We start from the raw sequence: 24,432 nt of genomic DNA, 5'->3' as shown, positions 1-24,432 counted from the left end.
AGATCAGATTGACAGTGGCATCACCTTATTCCCCAAAATGTTAGTTTTAAGATTCAATATGTGTGGTTAATAAAACTAAATTTTTAAATACTATGTAACAATAGTATAGTTTAAAACTAATCGTGTATTCTCTTGAATGGGAGTGATATTAAGCTCATCTAAAGACGTATTACCCTTGATCAATAATTCACTGGTTATCTCCGGACTGACTCTAGTTAGATGTTTTTTTTTTTTAGTATTCAGGTTAGACAAAGAAAAAGTGATGATCATTAATTAAATGATAAAAACATTTCAGGTAATCAGTTTCCCAGCAAAATAATGTTTTGATCAAGTTACATTCATTGCTATGCAATTGGTAACTTAATATTAAAGTAAACTTGTGGATACGCTTTTGTGTTTTCAAACACTAATTTCAAAGTAATATAATTTCAACAGAAGTTTCCTTTGATCCATTAATGTATGGCAGTTATTCTTTTTCTTTGAAAGTAAAAGAGTGATAATTCTTTTCATTGTTTCATGTTTAATAAAAACTCAAAACCAGACATGAAATACAAAAGAAACTTAGCTGTCTGACTGAGTGATTTCCTCTTATTTGAGGAAACCTCTTTGATAATCTTTCCTTTTGTACCTCTAAAATATTACAATATGACTTCAACAGAATAATTTATACTGTTTCTGTTATAATAGATTAAAAACAATTCCTAGTTTGTGATGTGAGTAATGTTTTGTAATTACTTTAGTAAGAACAATACGGTAAGTAAAAAAAATAGTCCATTATATTATAATATGGACTGACTAAGGCACCTGCCGTATTGTTCCCACATGCTTTTAACTTGGTACGGTAACTGTTTCAACTAACATAGTTAGTAGACAGTCAGATCCAAAGGACTTCTATGCATGTAGGATTGTTTAAAAATCCTGAGTATGGGTTGAATCTTCAACCTGTTATAGAAGTAGACGTCCCTTTTCATATGGCAAAGCTATAGTCAGTTGGAGGGAGTGATTTTTTTATGACAACTGTTTAAGCAATCCAAACTGAAAAGATTACCAACATTTTGCAAATTATAGTGTCTTTTTCTTTTATGTCACAAAAGATATTATAGTAGGTACCGAACACAACAGAGAAAAACTGAATTTTAACAGCAATAGCGTACTCAGTGAGTTGAACCATTGAATACAAACCGTTTAAGAAGCGAAATGCTTATGGTGAATAGTCAGACTGGAATTTTTATGCAGAAATGAGCATCGTGCAGCCGCCACTACGATCGCTCGCGTGGCAGCCGCGCTACTCTATCTAAGCCAATTCTGTCTCACTCAGTCAGCTGACTTTGCAGCGCGCTCGCGAAAGTCTACCTAATGGCCGCTGCGAGAACTATCAAAATAAAAATATTTCCAGATTAAATTTTGTATAAAGGCATTGTGCTTCTTAAAAGGTTTTATTCATTGGTGGCACATTCAACTATAAATCAACTAATTTGAATGAAAAATAAGCTACATCTAGTCCATATTGAAATTATCTCTATTTTGGTGTCCAAAAGTTGATAGTTGGATTCCGAGGAATCTTATCAACTAGTTTCAGAGGTTTGACAAAAATGGTTTAGTTTAATAAACTGAATAAAAAAGATAACAGTAAAAAACAGCTAACATTACTCTACAAGTACTCTACATAAACTAATTATTCTTCTTACTCTTTGCAACAGTCCGTCTACCAAACAAAAGAGACAGGACTTTCCTAATTACTAAGTAAAAGACTACCACAACTGCCAATACAGCTGCAACAATGTCCACCAGCCACAGCTGGTACCAGGGCAGCTGAGCGGCAACAGGCTGTAGATGACGCGCTCCTGCATGTCTCGTCAAGTACTCTGTCCAGAACACGACAGAGTCTGCGGGCGACACCGGTCTGTCACGGAATATGCGGGACATCCTCTGCGCATTCTGCTTGTACCTGGGAAAATGCGCAGATTTTAGAAAACATTGATTTAGTGATGCCAAAGTAGAATTGAAAATATAAACAAATGTGATGAACAGCTGATCTATATTATTAAATCTATCTTGGCCACAGGTTGCCACTCTGAGTCATTATTATAGTGTTTTTCATCACCTTTTATGATTTTGTTACAGTAATCTATATAATTAATACGCTACATGAAAATTTGTCGGTTGAACTCCTCCGCCATTTCTTAACCGATTTTATCCATTGACGTGTCATTGGAAAGAGCGTGTCGCGTAGATTTGCAAACTGGCCTTACATTTTTGAAAAAGTCCCTTGGGCTCTGCCCCTGTGGCTTTGAAAGTTCCCATGTTTTTCTTATGAAGAACATAATTGTTTACATATTGATCAGCTGTATAATTTAATTGCTGTTATTTATTTTTCAATTCAATGAAACACATTGGGTACATTTACTGATTTTGCTTAAATTAAATATTTACTACTTTAATTTACATTCGTACATATAACAATGTTAAAAATCGTGAAAGCCTGGACAATTTGATATAGTTTACCTCCTATATAATGAAGAACACCTACAATATGAAGATTCCCACAAACAATGAACAAGGGTGTTAGCCGAAGTGTTCTTAAGTAATGTAAACAAAATGTTATCGCTATAAAAAATGACTGAAATTTGTAAACGTACTGGCGACATCTTACATCGGCGCTCCTCTTTAAGGCGGTTTCACACTGGCGTCCGCGGACGATAATTTCGTCCGCGGACGGATGAAATGATTCGGATGGATGCTACGCGCCCCCTTCACATTGCGAGCTACGTTTCAAACGTCCACTCATTCGCGCATGCGCATATGGAGTTGGCCATTCCTACTACAATCATAGATTAAACATACTTCCTCTTACAACTCAGTGAAGGTGTGCAAAATGTCTGAGCCTTCTGTCCCATGGTGTCAACCCGGATTTTCTGTTCTGTGGCTTGATTCAAGTAGTGATGATAGTGACGACGAGGTTGTACTTTTGTACTCATTATCAAAAAGGAGAAAGTGGGTTCATCCAATTAACAGTAAGCGGCAGCGATTTGGTGAATCATTGTAATAATGCAAATAATCATAGTAATACAAATCTAATAATGATTTACTGTACAGTAATTCGTATAAATATACATGGTTATTGGTTAGGATACTTTATTCTCTTTGTAATCTCTGTGGAGTGTAGTCGCAATTTCCAACCAAATTTTATCTTTCTCTTGTTGATCTCTATAAATTTCTATAGTTGTATCCCAGATAACCGGGTAGGCACGGACAGCCTCAATTAATTCAGCCATAACAAACAACAAGGGAGGACACAAAACAACAACTAGATGAACACTATGACTGTAAACACAAACTACTGAACACTGTGATGGGAGTGACACATGCCTCGCTGAGAGCTACTGCTCTGTCTGCGCATGCGCGAGGGCGTGATCGTCCGCGGACGTTTTAGAAAAATCGCTCCCAGAGCGATTCCACCAAATCGTCCACGGACGAATTTCTGCATCCGCGGATGGACGCTACGTTTCAATGGGCGGTGTGAACGGTCCCATCTGATAACATGGGCAGCGATTTATTTTCGCATCCGTCCGCGGACGAAGAAATCGTCCGCGGATGCCAGTGTGAAACCGCCTTTACAGTCGTTGAGACCGGAGGGTTGTCAATTTCTTTGAGGGGGTTTGTTGTATTTGTGTGTGTGTGTTATATGTGTGAGTGTATGTGTTTTATTGACAACGGGTAGTACTACATTATCATTGACGAAGATCAACATGGACAACCTAATGCGGCTATTAGTGGGAAAGATTTGTAGAATACACTAAAAAGCCAGATCAACTTTTGAAAAATGATCAAATAATTACAAGTAATGTTGATTATATGTAACTGTTAGGTACGTTTTAATCTATGAGTTGAGTCTTTTAAACTCATCGGAAATTATGACTTTTATTAGTTTTTAAAAGAGTTATTTATTTATTTTTTGTATACTGTGACTACTTTACTTTTTTGTAACTTTTGTAATCGCTCGATTTCGAGCAACATGTACACTAGTAAGGTTATTATATTGCTGGTTAAGTGAGGAAGTATAGCTCACCTGACAATCAGTAGTTCGTTGGTTTGATACTAAAAAAGTTACTTTTTACTAGTTAAAATCTGGGCCCAGCTGTCCTTGATCATTTAGAACAGTTCATTTGGACCTAAGCCTCAACATCCAAAATGAAAGCTCAACTCCTACTAAAAGCAATAATTTCTAAAGTAATATTTCAAATAATAAAAATGTATGAAAAAATAGACCATACATTTTTTGTAACTCTGACCATTAACTAGCAAAATTGTAAAGCGGACCACTCTAGTTTGAAATAATGCAGATTTTGTCCAGCCTATTGTCATGGTAGTAACAAACATGTAAACTAATTATTGGACTTTTCGTAAATGGTCTTCCCAAAGAAGAGACATCTGATCTCGGCAACAAACTGATCATTATAATAGCAATAATTTGAACTCATTGGGTGGCAATTTTTATTTCAGTTTCATTCAAATTAAGGTTGGTACATATTTGAAGAAGATATGAATCAAATATATTTCATCGTACCAAATATTGCTACACAGTAATATTGTTTTAAATGCACCAGTGGATTCAAATTGAACATACGATAAATCCAGGCTCGGAAACTACATCAATATTCCCTTGTGTCACATAATCCTTGATGGTTAAACCTCAACCTCCCAATCGGGACATCTCACTGATAAGCATTGATTATTGTGGTTGCATACTAGGGGTTGATTAGGGATTCAAAGCAACACTACTCCAATGTTAATCTTAAGGAGCTGTTAAAAATATTACTAATTATTCTTCTTGGGGCTGACAGTTAAGAAAATATAGACATTTGTATATTTAACCTTATCATTGTCCCTGTCGTATCTGTATGTTTCGGTGAAAATGTGATTGAATGTAAATACGTTACAAACGGACAAATCTGCCACAACATCAACGCAGCCAGATACAAGTAAACCTCGAGTGACGTGGAGCTGACGATGGTCTAAGGGTCAACACTTTTACTCCATAAAAAATTTGATTGAAAACTTAAGTATAATATTGGAGTATGTCTAATCTGTGATTAAATCTACAATAACAGAAAATAAAAATTAGAAGTACTCTCAAATCATTTATACCTACCTCATCACTTTTACTAAAACACTCAACATTTTTGTTCTATAAAATCCTAATTTTTAGGTACCTCTTATCATTCAACACTTTAGTGAAGGCTGAAAGCAGGGATTCCTCCGACAGAGTTTTGAAGTCTACTTTGACCCCTATGTGGTAATACTCGTTAACATGGATGTTGTACAACTGGTCGCCAAAGAACGGAATCCCTATGGTTGGCACTCCTGCGTTCATGGCCTCCAACTGACTGTTGAGGCCGCCGTGGGTCAGGAACAGAGCTAAGTTGGGATGCGCTGAAAATAAAATCAATCGATTTAGATCCACTTTGAATATAATAATAATATATATTATTAAGAGAATTTGTTGCTCCCAAATATTTGTTTTTATATGCATATTGGGTATAATTCTAAAGCTCTTATCCTCTCGATGTGCCTTTTGTGGGTTTGGATGATGATATTCCGTAAAAGCCCTTTGTTCTATAGGCTTTTAAAATTTCGTAGCTTGTGCTGAATTCTGTTGTCAATCATCTGAACTTTTTTAGTTTACATTTGTTTACATCAAACAGATGGCCATGATACAATTTTGTTTACATGCATATGAAAATGGGGCTATCTGTGGTCATGTTTCAGTGAATTCAAGTAAAATGTTGTAATGTTTTGTATAAAATGTACAAAACTGTATCATGGCCATTTGTTTAGTTATATTTTGTGTTGTGATAGGATTTTGTGTTTTCATAATGTTATATTGAGGTTTTTGGGAATACAATAGTAAAATGTTATTTGTTTAAAATGTAAAGAAGAATGACTTACGTTACATTTTGTGTTTTTATATTTTGTTTCATTAGTATTTGTAATTTTTCTAAGATGCCTCGAAGAGATCATGCACACAATGAAAATAATAGGGCTCGCAATGTAAACAATAGGGATATGATGAGAAATAATTGTTTTCACCCTTATCAACTATATATCAAATATATCGCGGAATTTGAAGTCACAAAGTGACGCATCTTCATTTTTCAAACAAGTAATACAATAAATTATGATTATTACTAGGATCTAGGATACAAATTATTTCCAAGTTAACAATTTAGGTACATCAAAACTTGTTTAACTTTTTGTTAAATAACAAAAACAATTTGCTTTAAACTTGCTTTTAACACAAATCCTAACCTTTCCTTTCAATATAAGTTTGTATAAGTTTAAATGTTTTACTATAAAACCTAAGCCCAACAAAGGCGGTCCCAGGGGGGGGTCAGGGGGGTCATGACCCCCCCCCAAAATATTTTTTTATATATATAAACTATTATACCAGGGGAACTTAAATAATTTTTATTGCAAATCGTTCTGCCAAATTGAAATTCATTGTAGTCTTTACACTTGTGGCGAATGAAAGGACTAATTACAATCTCTAACTTAAAACTCATCGTTCGAGTCTGACTGTTTATTTGTACGTTATGAAAAGTAGGGAAGATTGGCAGACGACGGATGCTTTCAGACATTTACAGCAACGGCAGTGTCCGATACTGACATTCGACGTTCGGCCGCATTCTTCTTCTTGTTTATTTTTTCGGCATTTAATGTTATCATTCATTTTAACCTAGATGATTGAAAACTTGAATTAATTGGGTTTGGGTATTGGATAAAGAAAAGAAGTTGTATCAATAGTCAAAGCTTGATAGGTAGTTGAATATTAATTTATCTGAGTTGAGCGTTAGGAATTTGTAATTACAGTAATGTAATTCAATGATTACCGTAGCAAATTTCAAAACTTTCAATATTAAATAGTATTCATATTTAGAGCACCTGACATCATATTTAATAACACCACAACCCAATTGGCATGTTGCTAGCCATAAAACAACAACAAAATGGTAGTGTCTCAGACTTAGATGTGGAAGGGACAGATTTAATTCCCGGCACAACCACAAAATTGTTGCACAAAAACTTTATTCTCACGTTGACCTCTTGTAAAATGCCACTGGCACTGGCGTAGAAAAAATGAGAACACTGAGAACCAATTCTCCAGGTGGTAGCAGTGTTGGGACGCCGTGACGCCGACGGCAACGTTAGTTGGATAGTGTACTTTGTGTAGGTTAACTGTTGCTTACTGGGCAGGTATTATGCAGTCGTTTTGAGTCCAAGTTCTTAAACACTTCTTAGATAAAATAAGTTCTCTGGTTTGAAATCTTGGTCTGATTTTGGACATTTTCCGTTTAGCATGCACATTGGCACCAGTTGAAAGCATGGTGGAAGGAAAATACATCCACCATGAGTTGAAAGGGTTTTTTTCTAAATCAATAATGCTTGAATGTGTTGTAATGTTGCGGTATTCCTTTGATATTAAAACCCAAAGTCTCAATATTGCAAAAACATGACATTATACAAGTAGGCCCTTGAATATGTGGTTTGACCTAGAAATAATTAGAACACAGATGAAACCATTGTTGTTCGATAGTGAAAAGTATTGTGAATAACATATCAAAAGTCTCCAAAAATATCTTTGGTGGAACACCACCATTTTTCCAAAATGGCGGCCAAATCCAGTAGTTTTTTGCTTTTTATTGAAATTCTGACTTTCCAGTCAATATTGGGGAAAAGTCGTCAATACATTTAATGTTCCTCCTGAAATCACCTTTAAAATGATACCAAATACATGTACCTACAACAAAAAATAAACCCCGTAGAAATAATAAAATATGGCAAATAAAAATATTTTTTATAAATTAATGTAATAGTCCAAGCAAACTAAAAAAAAAACCAGACACAGGGATCGTATAAAAATTTGCAAGTAAACATTTTATGGTTTTATTTTTATTGTTGTGGTGTGCAGAGTGACATACCAAAAGTTGCAAAAATCAGTTCAAGGGAAACCCCTAAATTAAGGAAAAAATGGCGGATTTTCCCAATATTGGACAAATTTTGCAACAAAAGATACCACATGTTTTTTGCACATTTTTCGAGATATTGACTTGGAACCACGACCGATATTTATTGGATGGTCCGTACTTAATTTCAATAGGGAACGCTTTTTGGGCCGCCATCTTGGATCAGCCATATAGGATCTGCCATATTGGATATAAATATTTTTTCATGTAATTATAGTGTTGTGACACATCATTATGAACTAGATTTCCACGCTGATTTCAATGCTGAAATCCGTTTTTAAATAAGTTTGTTCGTTGATTAAGATATATTAACATGAAAACTCTCCCCTATACATCAGTTATGCACGTATCTGATGTAACGTAAGTTACTTTGAAAATGTGTTTGGATTATTTTTCTCCAGGTATTATTATTGCTTGCAGTTCGTTCTAGCCTTAAAATATTCAGTGATAAAAGATCTTTCATTTTAGTTAGCTTTCATTTTGTTTTATTTATAGTTAAAACAGACTAGTTATAGACGAGGTACAAACCCCAACACAAAATTAAATTAAACTTTTTTTATCAGTTTTTGTTAAAAGATTTATATCTCGGGTTGTTAATATGTTAACAAGTTCATTCTGGTATCAAAGTACTCAGTAAATGTTTGACTTTAATTTTATTGATTATTAAATGACACATGACAAATTTAAAACGAATCATGTAGGCCTACCTTCAATGAACTATTGAATGAATTATTGTTATTTTGAAATTTGTCTTTAGTTAAAGACATTTATCCCCAATTCTAAATAACTCCAAATAAGCAATCCATAGCTAAAATAAAAGTCAATACTTGAACGAATAGCTATGACGAGTTTTTCCCGTTTTCACTCTGCACAACACTACAAAATAAAACCATAAAACGTATTGTTGCAATTTTTTAAAGGCCATATCCTATATTTATCTAAATATAATTTCCAAGTTACACAGTTACAGTTATTTATAAGTACAGTTATTTATAAGTAAGTTTGTCATATGTACCATCAGTCAAACACCACTCCCAATCTGTTGGATCTGCTGGTGAACTATTTCCACGCCATACTTGAACCTGATAGTACAACCTTAGACTGTGGTAGTTTTCAATGTGTTTTTAAACTGTCAAAGTACGAAACGTCCATAAGAAATGTATGGGGGAGAGTTTTCGTTTTTATATATCTTAAAATCGTAAAACGCTATTTAAAAAACTGATTTCAGCATTGAAATCAGCGTGGAAATCTAGTTCATAATGATGTGTTACAACACTATAATTACATGAAAAAATATTTATATCCAATATGGCAGATTCAATATGGCTGATCCAAGATGGCGGCACAAAAAGCGTTCCCTATTGAAATTAAGTACGGACTATCCAATAAATATCGGTCGTGGTTCCAAGTCAATATCTCGAAAAATGTGCAAAAAAACATGTGGTATCTTTTGTTGCAAAATTTGTCCAATATTGGGAAAAGCCGCCATTTTTTCCTTAATTTAGGGGTTTCACGTGGACTGATTTTTTGCAACTTTTGGTATGTCACTCTGCACACCACAACAATAAAAATAAAACCATAAAATGTTTACTTGCAAATTTTTATACGATCCCTGTGTCTGGTTTTTTTTAGTTTGCTTGGACTATTACATTAATTTATAAAAAATATTTTTATTTGCAATATTTTATTATTTCTACGGGGTTTATTTTTTGTTGTAGGTACATGTATTTGGTATCATTTTAAAGGTAATTTCAGGAGGAACATTAAATGTATTGACGACTTTTCCCCAATATTGACTGGAAAGTCAGAATTTCAATAAAAAGCAAAAAACTACTGGATTTGGCCGCCATTTTGGAAAAATGGTGGTGTTCCACCAAAGATATTTTTGGAGACTTTTGATATGTTATTCACAATACTTTTCACTATCGAACAACAATGGTTTCATCTGTGTTCTAATTATTTCTAGGTTTTGCTATTTATTTTCTTATTTTAAGGCACCTAAAGTTTATTTTTATACATTTCTTTGACGTTTAAATAAACTGGGAAGCTTGAACACATTAAACTAGGCCCTCAAAATAGCTTCAAAACCACTCGTTTTAGCACGTTATTTCCAAATTTTTTCCCGGGGGGGAACCCCCGGACCCCCCTCCTTTGCTGGGGGGTATTCCATACCCCCCAGGCCCCCCCGGTGACCCCCCTCAAAATATATGTCTAGGACCGCCCTAAAGCCCACTCCATTCTACCATTGACTGTTAGGTACTAAAAAACATGTAGTTAAATGAACCACTCGAAGAGTATGCTACAGTCTGAATTTATAATTTTTCCCCTATTTCTGAAATTAATTGGAGATAATTGGTGACATAAATTTTAGTTTACAATAAATTTCCTTTTGAATTTGGGTCTGATTAAATAGAGCCATAAACGAAAAACTTACCCAAAACCCCCGGTTGGGGGACCCACTTTTTGAGCATCACATTATTTGGTAAATTAGGAATGTTGTCAAGTTCAATCTTCCAAATCACTCTTTGTTTCATCTTCTTAAATACATTGGTAAATTTCTCAAGCACTTCCTTGGGGAAAAGGTGTAATGGAACAACAGTTCCAAAGCTAAAGTATATAACTCCTTCTTTTGCACCATCCATAAACTTTTGTATATCCTGAAAAATTAAAATATTCATTTTTAAAAGAGAGAAAGATAGTTTTCTAGAATGTTACATTAGAATATTTGTGCCTTGAATTCTATTACTAAGAGTTATTATAGTTTTGTTCCCTTTTTGTACTGGGACTGGCAATGACAGCTCTTTTTGGTCAAACAAGCAGACCCAACACCTTAAACCCCAACACCTTGGTTGTTGTGTTGTTGTTGTTGTGATATGTGATTACAATGGCAGAATGTAAAATGTTCACAGTACTACAATACATCCTCCCAATGTCCCGAAGCTTAAGATAAATAGTATATAAAAAGGTTGTCAGGTGAGGAACCAAGGCAAAATCTACAAAAAAAGTTGATTGGACTGATTTTTAGAGGAGCAAAAAATACATAGTATATATAGCAAAAGTGTAAAAATTATGGCTCCAAAGTTATTGCAACCTACGTGATATTCCCATAAAAACCTATAAGATAACGGAAAATAGGATTTTCACAAAAACATCACTATTTTGATTCTAATTTAGTATGTTACAGTCCTTTTAACTAAAATAAAAATGTGCAACCTCCTTTCTGTAAAAGTTGCGGTGCAAAACTTATTTTGCAGGTTTTCTTATCTTACAATAAAACACCGTAGTTACTTCCCCCGCTTACCCATAACAAGGGTTGTTGACAAGCTAAATAGGAGAAATATGTGTCAAGTTGCTGATATCGTTATTACATACGAAGTAACTTAACTTTATTGTTGGACAGAATGCTTCTAGATATCACCACAGACAAGCAGGGAATAAGTACAGACCTCTCTCGGATACGGGCATTGGATAAATTTTACTTATTCCCTTTTTGTCTGTGATGTTATATGAGGTAAACGGGTTGTAATTATCGTCAGCCCAAAAAGACCACTGGCGATTGATTTAGTAAATATATACTAACCTCTAGTATTTGAACTGTAGAGAATCAGTCTTCTCACCTGTGGCAAAGGCGATCTATCCTCAGTCAAGGTGATGCCAGCAACAGGCACAATGTTGGGAGTGTAGGGTTGAGTATACTCAACACCTGGATGAGAGTTGGTAAAGTAGAGAGACACGTTTGTAACCAGCTGTTGAACACACGGAGCATCACCAGGGTAATACTTGTTGATGATCTTCTGGTGATTGGGCAGATGATAATTGTAGAACTGATACAACGCCAAAGTAACACCCATTAAGTTGTTAGCCCGCTCCTTAAAGGTCATAGGCTGAGTCATCGCGGTTGTTGCAAAATCAGGAATAGAGGCTATAGGCAATGAGTTCCCCGCAACTCGATTAATAAGACATGACAACCCAAAGCCTTGAACTGTAATCGTCGGGGCGTTGAATTTGTGGCCAAAAACCAACATGGATTCTTGTCCGAAGGTCGATTCGGTTATGACAAGGTCAAAATGTTCTTTTGAGTTTAAAAGACGTTTGATATTTTCGTGCTGGAATGTCTGCTCACAAATCTGATTTGTCATTTCCCAAACAGCACTGAAGCCTACCCCAAAAGTTGGTTGATCTTTTTGTGTAAGGTATATGAAAGTTTCGTAGGACCAATTTTCTGAAACAGAATAAAATCCTTTAGCATTGCTCGTTTGGAAATATACACTCACAAAAGTAGGCAAGCAGCTTGTTAATTTATGTTGGCTGAAAATGTATTGCTGTTATATTTCAAACAGTACAGTAGAATGATCAGATGATACATGGTATGTTTGTGTTAACTTTACTGTGTATACTACTGTAACAGGTGAGCCGTTGTGGAGCAAACTTTCAAAATCAACAGAGAATCAAAACAAAAGGGATGTTATTTTAACATTGTTTAGCTTCAAAGGTCAGGAACTATGTTTTTAGTTCAATTGAATCTTTATATATATTATATATAGTAAATTATGTGTCTGCCTGTCTTTGCATCACACAAAGTTTTATAGTATCAGTGTGGAATAATGTCAAAGTAGAAATAATTTAAAGCAATAAGACTTTTTAATGAACATTATTTAATTGATGTTGTCAGTATAAACTGTAAGGTTTAAAATGTGTTTAAACCTGAACTGCTATCAGTATAACTTAAGCTTTCTGGTTTTAGCAGAGTAAAGAAATCATGTTGGTGTAAGTCACATAGACAAACCAATGGTGACTTGTGATAAGATAACACAAGCTGTCAACCCAAAACCTGCAAAAGGAATCAAACCAAGGTTACTGATGTTCAATGTTTATTCCACTTGGGGCATTAATAGACTCCATTCATTATGGAAAACTATTCAATTCTCTAAAATATTTGTTCTGGATTAGACATTATTCCACGAGTTGATGTTACTGTACTGTTACATTCGGTCCACCTGGACATTAGAAAATACTGCAGAAGTTAAACATGTTCCTGATTTAACCTTATCCCAATTATTTGTATCAGTCAAAGGTACTTTGACTATGAGTAACAAGAAATATCAATTCAATGTTAAATTCATAACCAGTTTCAATAATATGAACATAATATAGTTAATTTGAGCCACCAACAATGCTGATGTAAATTATTATTGATTTCTGCCAAATATTTACCCAACCAAGCCAAGTTGAAAGTTAATTCACTATAAACTACAGCACTGTTAATGTCACATCAACTATCCCAGCAACAAACTAAGGGAGAAAATCCAATTCTATACTGCATTTTTTACTTTGTGAGTGTTAATGAAATTTTGAAAGTTAGATACAGGAAAACTCACCTGTAATAAATCTAATACAGCAGACTTTGATTGTAGCTTCAAGCATAGACAAAAGAATTAAATATGACTGTCAGCCGTGCTGCGGTTACCACGGTTACCATAGGTTCTGGCGCACACCGCTGGAAGCGGTTACCGCAGCACAGCTGACGGTCTATATTTAATTATTTTTGTCTATGCTTTAAGGCTAGAATCAAAGACAGCTGTATCCAATTTTGAACCATTAAAAAACTACTTGCAGCAACCATCTCGTTAGTAGGTAGGCCTACGGTACGCATTAAATGTGGACCTTAAGACGCTTCCCGGACATTATGAAATAGACTCACAATACAGAAGACTTGGAATATATGTCACCATACCCAATTGGCTACTTTGTATGACTCACTCAATATCTCCTCAAAGGCAGTGTGTATCTCCACATGGGTGTAGTTAGGTATTGGCTTGGCGGGGGGGAAGGGGCCGTACTCCACCACCTCATGGCCCCGCTCTGTCAGAGCTCTGATAATTGCGGAGGAGAAGATAAAGTGACTTTTGCCGGGGAATGGCAGCACTGCTAGGATACGAGCCCCAAACACTCCTGTTAGAGATGCCCATAGAACCACACAGCCCGTCAACCAATGCATCCTGGAAAAATTTGAATATATTTATTGAAACTGAACAACTATAAGTTAAATTTGGTCATCTTCATCAATAGGCTTCCACGGTCGTAATTTAATAATGGCCGACTGTAATGTGGCCGAAACATTGGAAATTTCTCTTCATGGTGGATAGCCAAATGACGGGGTCGTACCCCGAAGACCAAGATTGTGTTAATTTGGTCATCAATATCTTATTGAGGCACTTACTGTGTCTGTTAAGAGAAATATTATTGTTTTATATTCTGAAGGAATTTCAATGCAACAGACAAACTTATCACAAAAAAATGTTATTAGACAATGTTTATGTTTTTATTTAATTGTTTTAAGAGAGAGAAGAATGATGCTGCTTTCTAATTAAACTTAAACACTAAAACATTACTGTGTTGTAATCAATATTTAATTCAATAAGAAACATGACTAGAGAAATTATTAATTTCAACACAAAGAGATTTTTAAAGTACATAGGGAGTAAAAGTTAACTGTTCTAAACTCAGTTTTAAACTTCGATTGTAAGCAATCGCATGTATCTAAATTATAATTATATCGATTGATTTAATATCGGTTACGGTATATATTGTTTCATTTCATCAATAGTTTGAGACATATATAGTATAATTTACACTAGCACAATCTATAAGAGGAAATAATTAAATCAATTACTTAACAGTTGTTTGTTTGCAAAAGTAAAGTAAAGCAAAAAGTATTAAAGCATCAAAATTTAAAACAAGTTGGAAGGCGTTTTTAGAGGTCATCTTTACATGAAATAGTTATTTTCCTACAGTCACCCGAGAAAGTTGGCTTCCTTGTACTGTTTATAGTACAGAAAGCTGCTAATTGCTGCATATTTATACTTTGCCGTACGGTTTATACTTTGCCGTACGGTTTATACTTTGCCGCACATCAGGATTCCAACGAAACAACACAAAACAGCGCGGTTTTATTATGGACGTAATCCGTGTACACTTGGAAATAGGTTGGCAACACTTAAAGATAATAATACTATGAGCAGCTGATTGACTATTATAACTACGATTTAACCTGTCATTTCGTGTTTATAGTTTCGGTATTTCTAAACTTTCTGGACTTTCAGAATCAGTCTTCTCACCTGTGGCAAAGGCGATCTATCCTCAGTCAAGGTGATGCCAGCAACAGGCACAATGTTGGGAGTGTAGGGTTGAGTATACTCAACACCTGGATGAGAGTTGGTAAAGTAGAGAGACACGTTTGTAACCAGCTGTTGAACACACGGAGCATCACCAGGGTAATACTTGTTGATGATCTTCTGGTGATTGGGCAGATGATAATTGTAGAACTGATACAACGCCAAAGTAACACCCATTAAGTTGTTAGCCCGCTCCTTAAAGGTCATAGGCTGAGTCATCGCGGTTGTTGCAAAATCAGGAATAGAGGCTATAGGCAATGAGTTCCCCGCAACTCGATTAATAAGACATGACAACCCAAAGCCTTGAACTGTAATCGTCGGGGCGTTGAATTTGTGGCCAAAAACCAACATGGATTCTTGTCCGAAGGTCGATTCGGTTATGACAAGGTCAAAATGTTCTTTTGAGTTTAAAAGACGTTTGATATTTTCGTGCTGGAATGTCTGCTCACAAATCTGATTTGTCATTTCCCAAACAGCACTGAAGCCTACCCCAAAAGTTGGTTGATCTTTTTGTGTAAGGTATATGAAAGTTTCGTAGGACCAATTTTCTGAAACAGAATAAAATCCTTTAGCATTGCTCGTTTGGAAATATACACTCACAAAAGTAGGCAAGCAGCTTGTTAATTTATGTTGGCTGAAAATGTATTGCTGTTATATTTCAAACAGTACAGTAGAATGATCAGATGATACATGGTATGTTTGTGTTAACTTTACTGTGTATACTACTGTAACAGGTGAGCCGTTGTGGAGCAAACTTTCAAAATCAACAGAGAATCAAAACAAAAGGGATGTTATTTTAACATTGTTTAGCTTCAAAGGTCAGGAACTATGTTTTTAGTTCAATTGAATCTTTATATATATTATATATAGTAAATTATGTGTCTGCCTGTCTTTGCATCACACAAAGTTTTATAGTATCAGTGTGGAATAATGTCAAAGTAGAAATAATTTAAAGCAATAAGACTTTTTAATGAACATTATTTAATTGATGTTGTCAGTATAAACTGTAAGGTTTAAAATGTGTTTAAACCTGAACTGCTATCAGTATAACTTAAGCTTTCTGGTTTTAGCAGAGTAAAGAAATCATGTTGGTGTAAGTCACATAGACAAACCAATGGTGACTTGTGATAAGATAACACAAGCTGTCAACCCAAAACCTGCAAAAGGAATCAAACCAAGGTTACTGATGTTCAATGTTTATTCCACTTGGGGCATTAATAGACTCCATTCATTATGGAAAACTATTCAATTCTCTAAAATATTTGTTCTGGATTAGACATTATTCCACGAGTTGATGTTACTGTACTGTTACATTCGGTCCACCTGGACATTAGAAAATACTGCAGAAGTTAAACATGTTCCTGATTTAACCTTATCCCAATTATTTGTATCAGTCAAAGGTACTTTGACTATGAGTAACAAGAAATATCAATTCAATGTTAAATTCATAACCAGTTTCAATAATATGAACATAATATAGTTAATTTGAGCCACCAACAATGCTGATGTAAATTATTATTGATTTCTGCCAAATATTTACCCAACCAAGCCAAGTTGAAAGTTAATTCACTATAAACTACAGCACTGTTAATGTCACATCAACTATCCCAGCAACAAACTAAGGGAGAAAATCCAATTCTATACTGCATTTTTTACTTTGTGAGTGTTAATGAAATTTTGAAAGTTAGATACAGGAAAACTCACCTGTAATAAATCTAATACAGCAGACTTTGATTGTAGCTTCAAGCATAGACAAAAGAATTAAATATGACTGTCAGCCGTGCTGCGGTTACCACGGTTACCATAGGTTCTGGCGCACACCGCTGGAAGCGGTTACCGCAGCACAGCTGACGGTCTATATTTAATTATTTTTGTCTATGCTTTAAGGCTAGAATCAAAGACAGCTGTATCCAATTTTGAACCATTAAAAAACTACTTGCAGCAACCATCTCGTTAGTAGGTAGGCCTACGGTACGCATTAAATGTGGACCTTAAGACGCTTCCCGGACATTATGAAATAGACTCACAATACAGAAGACTTGGAATATATGTCACCATACCCAATTGGCTACTTTGTATGACTCACTCAATATCTCCTCAAAGGCAGTGTGTATCTCCACATGGGTGTAGTTAGGTATTGGCTTGGCGGGGGGGAAGGGGCCGTACTCCACCACCTCATGGCCCCGCTCTGTCAGAGCTCTGATAATTGCGGAGGAGAAGATAAAGTGACTTTTGCCGGGGAATGGCAGCACTGCTAGGATACGAGCCCCAAACACTCCTGTTAGAGATGCCCATAGAACCACACAGCCCGTCAACCAATGCATCCTGGAAAAATTTGAATATATTTATTGAAACTGAACAACTATAAGTTAAATTTGGTCATCTTCATCAATAGGCTTCCACGGTCGTAATTTAATAATGGCCGACTGTAATGTGGCCGAAACATTGGAAATTTCTCTTCATGGTGGATAGCCAAATGACGGGGTCGTACCCCGAAGACCAAGATTGTGTTAATTTGGTCATCAATATCTTATTGAGGCACTTACTGTGTCTGTTAAGAGAAATATTATTGTTTTATATTCTGAAGGAATTTCAATGCAACAGACAAACTTATCACAAAAAAATGTTATTAGACAATGTTTATGTTTTTATTTAATTGTTTTAAGAGAGAGAAGAATGATGCTGCTTTCTAATTAAACTTAAACACTAAAACATTACTGTGTTGTAATCAATATTTAATTCAATAAGAAACATGACTAGAGAAATTATTAATTTCAACACAAAGAGATTTTTAAAGTACATAGGGAGTAAAAGTTAACTGTTCTAAACTCAGTTTTAAACTTCGATTGTAAGCAATCGCATGTATCTAAATTATAATTATATCGATTGATTTAATATCGGTTACGGTATATATTGTTTCATTTCATCAATAGTTTGAGACATATATAGTATAATTTACACTAGCACAATCTATAAGAGGAAATAATTAAATCAATTACTTAACAGTTGTTTGTTTGCAAAAGTAAAGTAAAGCAAAAAGTATTAAAGCATCAAAATTTAAAACAAGTTGGAAGGCGTTTTTAGAGGTCATCTTTACATGAAATAGTTATTTTCCTACAGTCACCCGAGAAAGTTGGCTTCCTTGTACTGTTTATAGTACAGAAAGCTGCTAATTGCTGCATATTTATACTTTGCCGTACGGTTTATACTTTGCCGTACGGTTTATACTTTGCCGCACATCAGGATTCCAACGAAACAACACAAAACAGCGCGGTTTTATTATGGACGTAATCCGTGTACACTTGGAAATAGGTTGGCAACACTTAAAGATAATAATACTATGAGCAGCTGATTGACTATTATAACTACGATTTAACCTGTCATTTCGTGTTTATAGTTTCGGTATTTCTAAACTTTCTGGACTTTACTTTTAAACGTTTTTAAAACATTCCTACGATCTTAATAAACAAGAAAATACCTTTATAGCATTTTTTTTAGGCGTGGAAACCACTTCAAATTACAAAAACATACGGAACTATATTCTCAAAACGCGGAGCATATTTCTTGCCGAGGAAAAATAGCGGAGTGATACGGACCGCGGGTACTACTTTCTCTAGGGCACCATTTGTGTTGCCAGCTGAACCTAAAACCGTGTTGTATAGTGTTTGAAAGACTAATTATTTATATGCTTTATAGTGACTGTAGGAAAAATATAATGTGTAACACGAGTGAAAAAGGCCTTTGCTGCACTCGAGATCATTCCTCGTGTGCAGCAAAGTGCCACTTTCACCACTAGTTACACAAATAACTATTGTGTAACTAGTGGGGGAAGTGGCACTTTGCTGCACACGAGAGAAATGTTTACGAACGAGGTGTAGGGGAGTGTGGAAAGTTTCTCGAGTGCAGAAAAGGCAGTTTGCACTCGTGTTACACATTAAATTTTCCTGCAGTGACAGTAGGTACTATAAAGCATATAAATAATCAGAGTCTTACAACACTGTACAACACGTTTTTAAGTTTGGTTAAATCCAAACATTGAACAAAATGGTATATGCTGCACCAGCTGATCGTATAATATCTTTTTCCTACAGTCACCCGATGAAGTTGGCTTCCTTGTACTGTTTATAGTACAGAAAGCTGCTAATCGCTGCATATTTATACTTTGCCGTACGGTTTATACTTTGCCGCACATCAGGATTCCAACGAAACAACACAAAACAGCGTGGTTCTATTATGCACGTAATTTGTGTACGCTTGGAAATAGGTTGGCAGCACTTAAAGATAATAATACTATGAGCAGCTGATTGACTATTATAACTACGATTTAACCTGTCATTTCGTGTTTATAGTTTCGGTATTTCTGAACTTTCTGGACTTTTCTTTTAAACGTTTTTAAAACATTCCTACGATCTTAATAAACAAGAAAATACCTTTAAAGCATTTTTTTTAGGCGCGGAAACCACTTCAAATTACAAAAACATACGGAACTATATTCTCAAAACGCGGAGCACATTTCTTGCCGAGGAAAAATAGCGGAGTGATACGGACCGCGGGTACTACTTTCTCTAGGGCACCTATTTGTGTTGCCAGCTGAACCTAAAAACGTGTTGTATAGTGTTTAAAAGACTAATTATGTATATGCTTTATAGTGACTGTAGGAAAAATATAATGTGTAACACGAGTGAAAAGGGCCTTTGCTGCCCTCGAGATCATTCCTAAACATTGCTCTCGTGTGCAGCAAAGTGCCACTTTCACCACTAGTTACACAAATAACTATTTTATGTATTCCCAACTTATTTTCAAGCGTACGTGTATTACGTTCCTAATAAATCACACTGTTTTGTGTTGTTTGGTTGGAATACTGGTGTGCGGCAAAAGTAAAAATTGTGCGGCAAAAGTAAGTGGATGCAGCAATTAGCGACTTTCTGTGCTATAATCAGTGCCACACTACACTATTTCGGCTAGCTTCCCATGCAAGGATTTAGTCCAGAAAACAGCTGTTTGCCGTCAGCTTATTCAAATGGGGTTTCATTGCGTACTGTAATGAGTTTTACCGGACACCAATCAGCTGATTATACTGTTTTTGGGTGGCAATGAGTGGATATAACAAAACATATAGTGATTTTTTGTCGTTTAGTTGGTGGTAATATATAAGGATTTCTGGATTTGAACGGATTTAGTAGTATGGCGTAAACTATCGTACGTCACTTGTCCAAAATGTGTTTACCGGACTCGTATGATAACTATGATATAACGTATGATACTCGACTTCGTCTCGCACAAGAACGACCACACTCGTCTGGTAAACACTTATTTTCAGGACTAGTAACGTAATATACTATTTTGTTTTCTAACTTAGTTTGTTAAATCAGTATTGTTGTGCAACATGAAAAAAATATAGTTCATCACACTGGCAAAAGTATCTGTTAAACCCTCGCTCATTTTCCGTGAATCACTTTATGTCCTAGTGATGATATACTAGTTAAATTCTTTACAGGCAAAAGAAATATGAGAATGAGTAGTCCAAAAGGTAGTGGTATGAAATACACCCAAAGAACCAAATCATGAACAAAATAATTGCAATCATATAAAACCTTCCATACTGATAGAAGTAACGCCTCATGACATTTTATAATAAAAATGGACAACAAAAAACTTCAAACTTATATAAAACAGTTAACTTCCACTTTTAAATCAATGTGTAGTTTAAAAACCCTCCAACTATATCAATGAACAATTATTTGCTTTTTACAAATTAAAATTATTTAAAATTGTGCATTAAAACAATGAAATTAACCCTAAACCAATTAAATTGTAAAAATAAAAACTCCTAAAATTAAGAAAAACTGATACCGGTAACTCTAAAAGAGGCAGTTGTTGTTTTTGTTAGGTTTATCAGCAAGTTTCGTTAGATAACAGTCAGATATAGACTTTAATGGTACATAACAGTAAACACAAAAAGGTATTTAATACTCAAGCAAAATGTGAAATGGAATATTACGAATTCAAATAACATGTAGGACCGGACTGTACTTTACTTTACTTTAGACTCCAAAATTCAAAGTTCAAAATTCAACCACTTTTTGGTTGGTGTTTTAAATACTTATTTCTCAGGTTCTTGTTTTAATTTAGGTTTTATAGGTTAACTACTACTTTACCATAATTCCACAAGTTTAACATTTTTTCAATATAAATATTACTGTATAGTTTGAATTAATCTCTGGCTCCAAACTTAATTATTATTTCTCAAGTCAGTATTATTTGTATACTTGTCTACATCATATACTTACTTTACTACAACTAAAACTTTCCTTTGCTTTACTACTATTAAACCTTGTATGAATTACTCACTTAGATTATTGTTTTCAATTAACTTGAAACATTCAATGCACTCACTCACTACACTATGATCTGTTACCTAACCTCGCATGCAATAAACCGGTCCTCTAGCTTGGTGTTGTACAAGTCACTCTCAGACTAACCTCTAACTCATTCTAAATCACCCAATCTCTCTATCTCTCTCTTTCTTCAAGGTCTCTCTTTGAGTTACCCCTCTCCTTCCATCATCCTAATATGTAATTATATCATTCCAACTCTATCATATCTTCTCTGTCTTTTTATCTCGCTCTGTTATGTAAGAGGAATTATCAAGTTTTGTTTTGTTTGGATTGTTAAAAATAACTGAATAGTTTTAATGGTTACAGTTTTAAAGTGTGGTAAAAAGTAAGTTTGATTTGTTTGGATATTGTTTTTTTTTCCTAGACAATTTAGAACCTTTTTTTCTTGTTTAGCAAATTTCCCATGAGGTCTCATATAGTAAGGCCTGGATTTGGGACAAATTTACTTTTTCATTATAATGTCCCCATGACGCTAAAAACACCATCCGTTCAAATTCACATAAATATATTCATGTGAGTGAGTCCGTTAGCACAATAACCAAAGCAAAAACCTGATTTCGATGAAATTTGGTCCAAATTTTGCATGCGAACGGGCTTTTAGGGTACAATTTTTTTCTCATATTTGACCTAAAAAAATATAAAATTTCTAAATTCTTTTTCAAGCTATTTTAAGACCCTTAATAACAAATATTTTTGTATATTAAGTGTTTTTGTACAATTAATGGTTTTAAAAAAATAAAAATTTTAAATATCCCATGTTACTCTTATGGATAATAAATTAACTTTTTTAATTTGCTTATTTGTAGATATATGTAGATCATACTTGGCAAATGTAATTATTTTATACTAAGCTATTTATACTTTACTAAATTACAAACGTCATTACCCTCCTTGTAGCAGCAAGTATATTTACTTAATTCGCTAAAACTAATGTTTTTAAATCAGATTTAAGTTTTATAATATAATAAAACTTGCTTATAATTATAAATTATAATATAACTTGTAATATAAATTACATTTTAATATAACTTGCTGCAGCAGGGGTGATTTAATTTACTTCAGGATAAAAATTATAACCACTCTAGTCCTTTTCAAATTAGCATGATTGCAAAACCTTTTGAACCAATTTAAATTTTCTCAACAAAAATATGAAACTGTTTACTGAAACCCACATTTTGTCATATCAAAGATTACATATGCTATGCAAATTTTGCGTAGCATATGTAATCTTTGGTCATATGAAAACTTTTGCAAATAATTTCAATTGTGAAAGCAGTATCCACCCAAAGTGCTTAGAAATTATTGTTAAAATAAAATAGATCTACTTGTTAATATTAATATTAACTGGGAAAACCAACACGTTTCATTGCCTTTAATTCCTTTTGGAAGTTTTTTTTTTTTTATTTGTTTGGAGAGTAATCTACAATGACCATTAGTCTAGTATTGCAAATTAATCTTTTTAATTATTATTCTTTAGCAGAATAGTTGCTGCATGTTTAAGTTTGTTCAGTTCATGCATGTTAGCACACCTAAATAAATATATGTGTTTCAAGCTCAATGCTTACCATCAAATTAAATGCTGAGGTCATTCCTATTATTCAGAATGAGTCTTGTTTGTTGAAATGACTTGCTAAAAGAAACAACCAAACATTAGATAATGAGTCTAAAGTCAGTTATTTGCCAGTTTGCTTCTGATAATACTTATATTTACAAACTATTGCTTGGGGAGCAGGATTAGTTGGAACAGAGGGTTGTAATTCACTTAACGACTTAACATTAAGATTTTTATTGTAAATGCTTATTTGTTTTTATTATTTTTTTATTGGAATTTTTCCATAAAAAACCATAAATAGAATAACTGAAAAATAGGATTTTCAAAAAACCGCTTGAATGATATTGATTAAAATTTTCTATGTGTTATATTTCTGTCAACTCTAAACAATATGAAAGACTTACTTGCAATATGACTTACTTTGCAATATGACTTTACTTTTTAATATGAATACAACCCTAATTGCTGTAAAAACTGTGGTTAAAACTTTATTGCACTTTTGCAATTTTTTCATAAATCATAGTTACTCCCACCCGCTAATAGTAGGAAGTATGAGTCAGATTGGTTATACTAAATATTTAAGATGCTTATACTTATATTAAACTAGCTGGCCCGACAGACGCCGTCCTATCCTATGTGGTTTTATGTTAAATGCTTGTTCATTTTCAAGATGAGCTCGTTTGCATGGCTCAATCACGTCCTAGTCGAAGTTCGTTCGCTACGCTAACTCACCTTTTGGTTGCGAATTAGCAATTGTCATAAATTAAAAAAAATAATAGTGCTGCACCCTGTTGGTAAACCTATTAACTTTTTAATGCTATTGAACACAGCGAACACATAACATTATTATGTCCTCTCTGTATTGAACATCACAGAATCAAATTGTTTTGTTGAACCAGCTGTTAAGATTCTTTAATTCCATTTAAATATGAGTACTCATAAGGTTAACATTGGAAACTCCAGAGCCACTGGGGCGGAGCCCTTTTGCCTTTTTGATCTGCCCCAAACTTCACACAAACCATCCTTGAATAATGCAGTTTCGGAGTCGGCAAAAGTGTCACAAAATGTACAAACAACCTCACAACAACACACATCAGTATCTCACTTTACTGAAACCATAGGATCGACCATGTGGGTGCTCAAGTCACCTTGCCATGCCGTGCCGTATGCATCTCAAATCTCCATCGGGCACGGCAAGGCGAGGCAAAGACGTCTCGCTTCGCCTTGCCGTGCCGTTCTGTATCAGGTGTGCAGCCGGCCTTGGACTGACTAAAGTATTGTGC

The 24,432-nt window shown here is 34.6% G+C and overlaps 1 protein-coding gene across 1 annotated transcript; it reads right to left on the bottom strand.

The window, feature by feature from the left end:
- Positions 1-1,501: 1,501 nt before the first annotated feature.
- LOC129003329 (UDP-glycosyltransferase UGT5-like) lies at positions 1,502-21,656 on the bottom strand. Its single transcript, XM_054431622.1, has 9 exons — positions 21,551-21,656; positions 17,286-17,524; positions 15,143-15,747; positions 14,658-14,668; positions 13,785-14,023; positions 11,642-12,246; positions 10,459-10,681; positions 5,214-5,433; positions 1,502-1,948 (listed from the first exon to the last, which is right to left on the bottom strand). Exons 2-9 carry the CDS (start codon positions 17,521-17,523, stop codon positions 1,672-1,674), a joined length of 2,418 nt encoding a protein of 805 aa, XP_054287597.1. The 5' UTR covers position 17,524; positions 21,551-21,656; the 3' UTR covers positions 1,502-1,671.
- Positions 21,657-24,432: the final 2,776 nt, after the last annotated feature.

The sequence above is a fragment of the Macrosteles quadrilineatus genome, unplaced genomic scaffold, assembly GCF_028750875.1.
Source record: "Macrosteles quadrilineatus isolate MER2022 unplaced genomic scaffold, UCM_ALF_1.0 Scaffold_9__3_contigs__length_116548681, whole genome shotgun sequence".
NCBI lineage: Eukaryota > Metazoa > Arthropoda > Insecta > Hemiptera > Cicadellidae > Macrosteles > Macrosteles quadrilineatus.
Note: the sequence above shows the minus strand (reverse complement) of the source record. Positions and strands in the feature narration are given on the sequence as shown.

What these genes read in the sequence shown, in the direction of transcription:
- LOC129003329 (XM_054431622.1), bottom strand. Translation starts at nt 17,523, where the DNA reads ATGCATTGGTTGACGGGCTGTGTGGTTCTATGGGCATCTCTAACAGGA. An exon ending in TGCCTTTGAGGAGATATTGA is followed by an intron (nt 15,748 to 17,285) that starts GTGAGTCATACA and finishes ATTCTGTTTCAG; the next exon opens with AAAATTGGTCCTACGAAACT. An exon ending in TGCCTTTGAGGAGATATTGA is followed by an intron (nt 12,247 to 13,784) that starts GTGAGTCATACA and finishes ATTCTGTTTCAG; the next exon opens with AAAATTGGTCCTACGAAACT.